The following is a 10,812-nucleotide window of genomic DNA, read 5'->3' as shown; positions in this document are numbered from 1 at the left end:
GAAAATTGCATCTTGGCAAGTGCCAAATGTCAAAAATCACATCAAATCGGAGTGTAATTAGAGGCTTAACGTGACGTCAGAGCTAAGGCTTCCCATACTGTATCCACAAACCCACTGTCAATCCCTCACCCGTGGGAGACCTCCCATAGCTTGACTAGCTGCACTAGAAAAGCACAAGGCCATTATGTGGGATAGCTGAAGTGATGTAGAAACAGTCTTTTTAGCAAGTAGCCTGGCTCGGTCCACCTAAGGATGATGTCGTCTCTGGTTCTTGTCTTTTAAGTTGGGTCAGAGGGGTGACTGCTAGTGGGGCGGAGGCGCACTTACTGCAGAATCCTGACTCCAGAGGGGCTTCACGGCCTACTTGATGTTGGACTCCGAAGGGTGGCAGGAGAGGGCTGGGACTTATTTACAGCACCGAGAGACCACTCTCCTTAAGCCAGACCACCCACGTGGGGGTTGCAACTGGATCCTATGGTAGAGCGACTACTGCACATCTGGGTGTCGCCTCTGCCAGCAGACAGCAGAGATCACAGAAAACTCTAACAAAAGCTGTTTCACCAAAAAGTTACTGTGTGCAACCTAATAACTTATTACAGTTAGGTTTAGAAAGGTAAGAGCAAGTGTTTCAAGTGGCAGGAGCTAAGTGTTCTTTGTGAATAAAAAGTGTTCATGTAACTTAAGGGGAGAATGGTGTCACTACCAGACTGTCGGTGGCTGTTCTGACTGTCCTCCCAGAAAGCCTAGCTCCCAGGCACACAGTTGTGCAAAAATCCAGTTCAACACAATGACAGTCACTTCTCTTGTACTTGCACGGTTCGCATTTTCAATAGAACTTCATCTTCCCTGAAACAATAGTAGAGTTTTGAACCCAACACTAAATTTTATCTTAAGCTTTCTGGTTCTTCTACCTGTGTGCAGTCACCTGGGCACTGGACCCCGGCTGGGAGGGCCTCTGTCCTCTGAGGCCTGGGAGTCCCCGGGGGTTGCTCAGGGCCACGGGCCTCCAGGGTGCTCTGCTCTGGCCCACTGGACAGCAGCTCCACCTTTTCCCAGCCCTCAATGTGACTGATGGAGCTGGTCTCGCTCACAGCATCTGAGCCTCTCAGGGACCTTTTGAAAGGCTTCTGGCCTGGCAATCTCTGCTTGGTGCGCAGACTTGAGGGGGTGGGAGGCGGGTCACTCCTGTACCTTGTATTGTAGACATACGTGTGTTCTGTGGACTCCAGAGAGCCTGCTGTTAAGTTAAAGGTGCATCCCTTTTGTAAAGCTTGCACAGGAGAAAACCAGTTCAGCACAGAGCCCAGCACAGGGATCTGCCATAACACCCCCTCTTCCAGAAGCCGCTCCTCGTTTGCCTTCTGCAGCTGAATCTGAGCTTCCTGAATTCCTTTCCGAACGACTTCTGTCATGTTCTCCAGGAGACTTGAGTTTTCCTCCGTTTCCCTGGCTGTAACTGCAATGGTCTCCACTAGTTCGGAAACATCGATGTCCTCACTCGCCATGCCGATGTAAATACAGCTCTTCATGCTTTTATACTCAGGGCCCATTTTAAATGTCAGGTCAGATTCCAGTTCATTTAACTTTTTCAGGAGTCCAGCATGGATCTTTTCCCCCTCCAGATCTGCTCTTCTCATCGTTAGCATGTTCATACCTGACAACCCCAATACCAGGCCAGTTAGGGTCATCGACGTATAGGAGGCCTGCTGTCACCTCCACTTCCTGCTTGAACTCTTCCCAGAGCTGCAGTGTGCAGGTCAGGACTGGCAGCTTGCTCTGTATGCAGGTCATGAGCTGGTCCACGTCCTCTCCCCGAGTTCCCAGAACTGCTCCCATCATCAAAGGGCTGAAGCGCACACACACCCCCTAGGCTTCCAGATCCATGACAGTGAAGCCGCTGGCAGGCACCAGCTGTTTCTGCTGCTCCCCCAGCCAGCGATTCAGCGCGTCACAGGAGTGCGTCTCCTGGCCGGCAGCCGCAGGTGCCATGCTGGGCACTGGGACAGCTTTAAACACTGGATCTGCACCTGATAATTCTTGCACGAATCTGAACACCACCACTGGAGAACTGAGCTCATCTTCTACCAAGATTCTGATGTGGTTTACTTTCTTCAAACCTTCTTGCAACCGTTGACTCAACTGACAGGCATGCTTGATCCTTTCCACAGTCCCATCAAGTCCCAAGTATTGCAAAGATAACCACAGAGGCAGGGCACGGAGTTTATCTGCTGGCTTATTTGATGTAAGACCGGCAACTAAAGTCAAGGCAGGATCATCATGTTTGTAGAGTGTCACTGCAGGAAGAGCTGGCAAACCCAGCCACGGGCCAGGAGTCAGTGTCATGCTATCACATTTGGTTGCAGCCAGCACTGATGAGGAGACATAACCTAGAGCCAATGTTGCCAGATTCACACCCTCCACGTGCAGCCATATGTCATACTGCTCACAGAATTCTTTCAAACGTCCAATCTTGTCTGTGTGACCTACTGCTGCAGTTCCAGCATTTGCAACAAGCACCAGGGGCAGTCTTCCTCATTCCACATCATCTTTAATCAGTTTCTCCAGGAAGGCAACATCCATCTGATGTTGGGATCCAAACATCGTGTTACAGGGCACACGGCACAGGCAGGGGAAGGGAAAGCCGAGCTGGTTACAAAGGTATTGGCCCAGGCTAGGTCTGGCAGCAGTGCTAAGATATATAACAGGTTTCTTGTTATATAGCACATTGAATCCATCCACCACAAAGTCCTCATATCGAGAATGAATGGCCAGCCTACAGATCTTTGCAAGGCCTTCTCTTTCTTCTTCATGGAAATAAGCATAGCCATTCTCACACTTGAAGATTCTGCATAGCCATAAGGCAGTATCTGAAAGTATTCTTGTTGTAAGTTTTCTCAGCTTTTCTTTGTCCAGAGTTGAAATATAAGCTCCAACATATATGTGCCCCAACAAAGCCATGTGCCCTTGTTCTCCAATATCCTGGATTCGAGCACTCTGGGGTTCTTCTTCTTCTTCTCCGTGCATCAGGGTCTGAACTAACTGAAGGATGCTCACCATATCGTGTCCACTGCCCAGGAGTGGCCCTGGGATATCCTCTGACACAAGCTTCTTTCCATTTTCATCCTCTGTTCTTCTCTGACTGTCCTCTAGCATCTTCATGGCTTCCTTCAGGTTCTTCCCCATTTCAGCTCGGCAGAGTCCAGGGGTGGTCCAGCGGTCCCGCGAGCTACTTCCGCCTCCCGCGTCCCGCCGCGGTTTCCACGCTGGCAGCGCTGAGGTCTCCCGCACCCGCGGCCGGCCGGCGGGGCGGAGAGGAGGAGGAGCTCAGGTGTGACTTTTCAGACTCCTTTCTTTCTCCCTCCCTTCCTCCCTTTCCCTGCCCCCACCCGGTGACTTCTTACGACTTCTGAGTAATGGAATATTGCAGATTCTCTGGACTGTGCATTACAGAAGCATAACTTTCTGTCAGCATGCTGTTGGAATTATCATTTGTTTCTTAGGGACTAACCACTCACAGGCTGTAGCATCTCTTCTCGCCATGATTTTGGATTTACAATTCAGTGATTTGATATTGTGTACCATGACTCAACACCCAAGACCCACTTTTACTTCTCAGCTCCCCCACATCCAAGTTTTCTATTTTGGGGCATAAACTTCAGACTCTCATAATGAATACTGAGTAAAATCAGTTATTGCTTGAATAAATTACATATAATATTTAGCATAGTGATGATACATAGCAAAATTTTAAAAATGAATTATTTTAGAATGAAAATGTGTGTCTTATACTTGGTTACTATATGAATATCTAATTTTGATATTCTGCATATAAACTAGTTTAGTTTTATTATTTATGGTACTACTGAGCAGATAATTAAACCTTGTACAATACTAGTTAACTTTTAAAAGATTTATGTTTTTATTAGAAAGGGAAAGTTAGAGAAGAGAGACAGGGAGAGATTTTCTACCAATGGTTCACCTCCAAAATGGAGACAAAGACCAGGCTGAGGCCAGGAGCCAGGAGCTTTATATAGGCCTCCCACATGGGTGACAGGGACCCAAGTACTTGAGCCATCTTCTGTTGCTTTCCCAGGCGCATTAGCAGGAAGATGGATCAGAAGTGGTGCTGTGGATAGTTGAACTGGCGTACATATCAGATGCCAGCATCCTATGATGCGGCTTAATCTGCTGTACTACAAAGCTAGCCACCTTATTTTCTCTTTACAAAGAAATACATGGTATAGTTCTACCATCATTTGTATTAGATCACTTAGTTGCCCAATTTATGGAGAAACAGCCATAAGATATCTGTTTCATTTTTACTAATAGCAGCAATTTCTCCTTTTATATTCATTTGGGATATGAGAACTGAATATTGAAACATTCATTGTTGTTTTAAACATTAATCTGATATTGAAAATTTTCTAATATTCTACAGTCTATATCATTTTTTAAAAAGTATTGCATACATCCAGAGCTCAAAATAAGTATCTTTACTTATACAAATTTAGATGTACTAGTGGGAGGGCATTATGCTAAATGAAATTAGCCAGGTACAGAAAGACAAATATTGCATGATCTCATTTACATGTGGGATCTGAGACAGTCAAATATATAGAAAAAGAGAATTAAGTGTAATTACCAGGCACTGGGAAGAAGTGGATCAAAGAGCACAACTATGCATTTTTAAGAATAAGTTCTGAAGACCCAATGTAAATGTGATGACTGTAGTTAATAATAATGAGGGGTAGGTGCTGTAGTATAGTGGATAAAGCCACTGCCTGAAGTGCTGACATCCCATATGGGCACTGGTTTGAGTCCTGGCTGCTCCACTTCTGATCCGGCTCTCTGCTATGGCCTGGAAAAGCAATAGAAGATGGTCCAAGTCCTTGGGCCCCTGCACCCACGTGGGAGACCCAGAAGAAGCTCCTGGCTCCTGGCTTTGGATCTGCTCAGTTCTTGCCATTGCGGCCATTTGGAGAGTGAACCAGCAGATGGAAGACCTCTCTTTCTCTCTCTGCCTCTCTATAACTCTGCCTTTCAAATAAATAATTAAAAATAATAATAATAATCAAAATTTGCTTTGATTAGGTCTTTAGTATTCATACAATAAAAGGTAATTATATGAAGTGTTGTTTGTTAGTTAGCTTGAATGTAGTAACCATTTCACCATGTCCATGTTTATCAAAGCATCACATTATACAACTTGTAGAAAAAAGTATTAAATTTATACTGATTATTATAATTATATGGCTTGAATGTAACAGATGTAAAAACAGTTTACAGAAACACCAGAGTAACATTCACTTAGTCAACTATAACTATCAGAGATAGTGGAACATAGATGCTTTTCCTTATACAGTTTGTCTCTTGTCACCAGAAATGTTCAGGGGAGGTGGGAGTTTCTTGCAGGTCATCATATTTTGATGTGTGTTGAACCTAATTGATTTCTCAAACAAAACCTAATTGTTTTGTTTTTGCTTTTTCTAATAAAAAAATCACATGGATTTAGCCTAGGTAAATTGTTAAATAGTCCTAAACATTCATCTAAGATGAGCTGATTATGATTCAGTTGTGTCAAGAAATTTGGGTATGGTGTTTTCATTTACTGAAGTAAGAATTAGAGCAGAACCAGTATTCTCTTTTTCCAAGTTAATCATTTAAAATTCTTGATAATTTTTGAAAGCACAACAATAGAAATTCTATGAAGCGTTTTATGTATTTAACATTTGAAGAATTAATAATAGGATGACTTCCTGTGATAGTATTCCTAATGACAGGGGACATTAGGCATTTTATTTTCCCTTTCATCACAGTAAACTAAATTCTCAGGTTTGATTGGGAAGCTTCCAATCATGTTGTTGTTATTTAGAACAAAAAGTAATGTAAATATTTGCAAACATGTAATAATAAATATTCTAAAGATGAGCCATTCATAGATGAGTTAACAGATTCTCTCACATTTTCGGGATGATTTGAAAATTTTTAAAATTGGGGTTATTTTGAGTTAGGATTAAAAAAAAGGGGGATGGGGAGAAGGACATAAAGGTTAAGTTTTATCTGAGAATATGACAGAGAATCCAAAAAGTGGTTGTCAAATAAGTTGAAAAGAGCTATAATAATATGCTACTATAGTTTTAAGGATATGTGGCTATTTTAAAATTGATTTTATATAAATGAAGTTGGGCATCTTTTCAAGTGGTCATTGTCTGTAGCCTTTGGCTATATTCCTGCTGAACTATAGACTTTTTTGCTTTCTGTTTGTTGAACACTTTATTTACTGGTACATTAAGCCTTTCTAATATAAATTAAAAATAGGTTATCAAAAATAAGTAAGAGGAAAAAAAATAAGAAAATCCAAACTGATTTTAATACAAAAATTTCAAAATTTACCTCAAAATTAAGTCTGAAATACCACTGAGTTGAGAGAAAATGATTTTAATCATTAATATTTTCCTCTATATTGAAACATAAAATATTTATATTTTTTATATAAATGAATTTATTTGAGTGAGTTATTATGAAATGATCATGATAGAGTGAAACATTAAAAGGATTTATTGATTAATCTTTACCATATTGAATATATTAATGCATCTGAGTTTTGGTCTTCTCATCTATAAATTGTAAAAAATAATTACCAATTACTGGGTTCTACTAAGGAAAAAATTAAATATTTTACATAAGCACCTATCACAATCTTGGGCATAGAGATGCTGAAAAGGAAAAAATATTAATTTCATTCAGTTCACTAGGTTTAAAATGTTAAACAAAATAATAGATGCCAAGGACATTGAAGTATAATAGTTTGCCAGTATATTTAAGCCTTTATTGTAAAACATTATATTAACTACAATATCAAATATTTATTTCCAGATTGTTAATATCATTTAATTTTTAAAAGATCTTTCCAGTATCTTCAGAAAAGCATTGCACTTGATAGTAGGCAAAATAGAAAGCAAAACCATGTATAATTGTAATTTGTCATGTAGTATACTGTGGCTACATTTACCAAATAAAATATAGGATCCAAATTAGAGTTAAATTTCAGAAATATTTTTATGCAAATATATTCCAAATATTGGATGTTATTTGTTTTTTAAATATGACATCAAAACCATTGCATATACCACATAATCTCCTTGTTTTTATTCCAAGTTTGTAGAACATTAAATGCTTTTTATATTTGATATGATACATACATTTTTTTCAACAAGATGTTCTCTAATATTACAGTTAATTATCATTGTTATCAAATTGTATGGTTCTATTTACTGATAGTGTCACACATCAAACAATGCTTTATATGTAGTTTTATAATCATCTGTATTAAGATACATGTGTTATTATTGAATAACATCTACATTAGAAGGGAGGGTGCTTTTTCTAGTTTCTAGTTTGTGGATGTGGATATTTTGATGTTTCATGTATATTACATAATATTTTGATGTATTGACTACATTATATTACACAAACATATTTTCCAAACTTTGGCATTTATAAATCACAGCTAAATTACCATATTTCCTGAAATATATTATTGGTTTTGACTTTTATCAGAGGATTCTAATTTGAATTTTTTTTAAAGATATTATTTATTTATTTGAGAGGTAGAGTTACAGACAGAGAGAGGGAGAGACAGAGAGAAAGGTCTTCCATCCACAGGCTCACTCCCCAGGTGGTCACAATGGTAAGAGCTGAGTTGATCCAAAGCCAGGAGCCTCTTTCGGGTCTCCCATGTGGGTGCAGGGGCCCCAGGACTTGGGTCATCTTCCACTGCTTTCCCAGGCCATATCAGAGAGCAGCTAGGACATGAATTGGCACTCATGTGGGATGCCAGCACCACAGGTGGAGGCTTAGCCCACTGCACCACAGAGCCAGCCCCCTAATTTGAATTTTATCTTTGATTTATTTTAGTCTCAAGTCAATTAGGCCCTTGTTGAGCCATTTTGTTCTACAGTGAAACAATTTTGTAAAAATTCTGTTATAAGTTCCTTAATATTTTCTTCTTAGGAGCAACAACAAAATAATGTTACTGTCAAATTATGAAATGCATATTTTTCATGCACTACTTGTTAGGAATTCAGACTTGTTTTTCCAAATGCATATGATTTCTATTATTTTACAGCTGAATAGCCCTCCACAGTCTATATATACATAATGTCTTTATCTACTCAACAGTTGATGGACATCTAGGTTGATTTCATATCTTAGCTATTGTGACTATGGATGTACAAATCATTCTTTCACATGCTGATTTCCTTTGGTTTGGGTAAATTCCCAGGAGTGGGATGGCTGGATCATATGGTAGGTCTATATTCAGATTTCTGGGGTATTTCCATACTTTCTTCTACAGTGGCTGAAGCTGTTTACATTCCCACCAACAGTAAATTAGGATACCTTTTTCCCCACATCCTTCCATACAGGAGAAATATTGAAATTTTAGTATGTGTGCACTTTCAGAGATAATCTGTGATGGAAATTTTCCTTTATCCATATTATTATGAGTTATTAGGTACAATGATGTGGAAAATGATATGAGGTAGAATAACAAAATTATTTTTATTTTCAAAGCAAATTACACTACACCTAACAATACTTGATTTTTGCCCACTAAATCTGGCATGCACTGACACCGCCCCCTTGTGGTCAGACATATTGTCCTTTATGGAGATGTTCCTACTTTTTTGTTTTATTTTTGGTAAATATTTGAATCACAATTAAGGAATAACAACCAAGTTAAATAGTTAAATGAGAAAGTGAAACAAGAGTTTTAAGAATTAAATTTTATTTTTGTTGGTGAGTATCCCTAACTTGTAGCAAAAATAACATAAAAAATATCTTGAAGAACTGCATTAGTCTATAGAGAGTATACTGAACAGTATAGCAACTTCTCATATTTAAATTGTAGTTATCTTCCATAGAAGTAGGGAAACAAATGTTTCAGCATTTAAAACTTTGATTTGAAATGAAATTGCATTTGTTTTAGTAATCTCATCCTTTTGTTTATTTTAACTCCAAATTTATGCATTATTGAGTACTTAATCTACTTAAATTGTTACCCATAAGGATTAATTCACTTTAGACCTCTACTGTAGCATTAACATTTTTAAAAAATGCATTCTCAGACCGTTGTTATAGGAGTCCTACAGGAAATAGTTCCAAATGTTAACAAAAATTACAGAATACAAAACTTGACATTGTTTTGCTTTTTTCCTCCCTGATTTTCACTTTAATGAAACCTCAGAGAGTTTCATTAAAATGGTGCTTGACAAAGGAAAGTTTTCAGTATTCAATACAACTAAAAAAACCACTACCTAAAGAACACATAGGGTCATTAGTTGGTTGATTGACCTGAAGTATAATTGAGCATTATTATGTTGTGAATATTTTATTACAAACACTGATCTGCTATGACTTTATTAAGGAATTTTGTGATGCTGCTTTATTTAAAACTGTCCCTTGCACTTGAAAGTTATGAAACAATAGTAGAAAGAACTAATAGCATATAGAGGATAGGGTATCCAGGAAGACCACAGACATTGGCCCTTGTAGCACAGCCCTGTAGGGTACTAACAGATATTCTGCAAGGGAGGCATGTTGTCAAAAATAAAAAATACAAGAAACATTAGAGTTTAAATGGTGAAAAAGTCATCTTTACTCCAGACTAACCAGCACATTGAATATTCTAATTACTAACCCAGCTTCTTGCCTGCAATATAATCAAGTAAAAATGGTGTTTCTTTAGACTGATGAATTTTTTATTCTCTCATTATCATATTGCTATTAGGTTGATACATACGTAGAAGCATGGACTCGCAAAGAGCTGAATGTGGAAATGGAATGAGGCAAATATTTTCCTCTTAAACATGTGAAACAGGAAACCCCCTCCTCCTTGAGTATCAGTAGTTCTAGTCTTTTACAATTTATGAAAGGACAGCTTTATCAATTTAATGTACACCTGTAAGCTGCTACCTACAGTCACCACAATTTTACTCTGGTATTAAGTACAGACTTACTTCCAGGGCGACATTTGGAAAAAGGTGTAATCCAAGATGTTTTCTCTGCTTGGCATAAGGTATCATCCTCTTTTGTTACGTGGCAACCAGACTATATGACTACATTACTACAGAACTTCTTTCTAAATCTCTGGCCTCTGCTGGAATGAATATTGCAGTTCTTGGTGTTTTTTTTTTTTTTTTTTTTTTTTTTTTTTTTTTTTTTTAGTTGGATATTATATTTTTTTCTGTGAGGTGAATTGTTTTATTGACAGACAAAAACAATGCAGAATCGTTGCCATTTCCCTACCTCCTCCAATAAATTTGAAAGTTTAATGCTTTTCTGCTTCAGTTGATGAATAGTTTTTCTTTATATATTTATTTTATCTATTTGAAAGGCAGAGTTACAGAGAGGTCTTTTATCCCCTGGTTCACTCCTCAGATAGCTGCAACAGGTCAGGCTGAAGCCAGGAGCCAGGAGATTCTTTCAGTCTCCCATGTAGGTGTACAGGCCCAAGTACTTGGGCACACTTGAGGCTTTCCCAGACATGTTAGCAGAGAGATGAATTGGAAGTAAAGTAGCTGGGACTCAAACCAGCAGCCATTTGGGATGCAAGCAATGGCTTAAGCTGCTATGCCACCACATCAGCCCAATAAATAATTACTTTCCTATAACATTAAATTTTTATATTGGAAATATTTTTCATATTAACTCATTGTTCAGAATATTAAAGCATTATTCAATATATTATAGACTACATCATTAATTGCTTTATATGCTTGCAGAAATTATTCTTTGCCTTAAAATATTTGA

At 38.4% G+C, this 10,812-nt stretch overlaps 1 protein-coding gene across 1 annotated transcript; it reads right to left on the bottom strand.

The window, feature by feature from the left end:
- Positions 1-884: 884 nt before the first annotated feature.
- On the bottom strand, positions 885-3,184 carry LOC133775791 (pyridoxal-dependent decarboxylase domain-containing protein 1-like). The gene is given in 2 exon segments (XM_062214285.1): positions 885-1,632; positions 1,634-3,184. Coding segments are annotated over 2 exon segments (2,298 nt in total). The 5' UTR covers position 3,184.
- Positions 3,185-10,812: the final 7,628 nt, after the last annotated feature.

This window comes from Lepus europaeus, chromosome 17 (assembly GCF_033115175.1).
Source record: "Lepus europaeus isolate LE1 chromosome 17, mLepTim1.pri, whole genome shotgun sequence".
Classification (NCBI taxonomy): Eukaryota; Metazoa; Chordata; class Mammalia; order Lagomorpha; family Leporidae; genus Lepus; species Lepus europaeus.
Note: the sequence above shows the minus strand (reverse complement) of the source record. Positions and strands in the feature narration are given on the sequence as shown.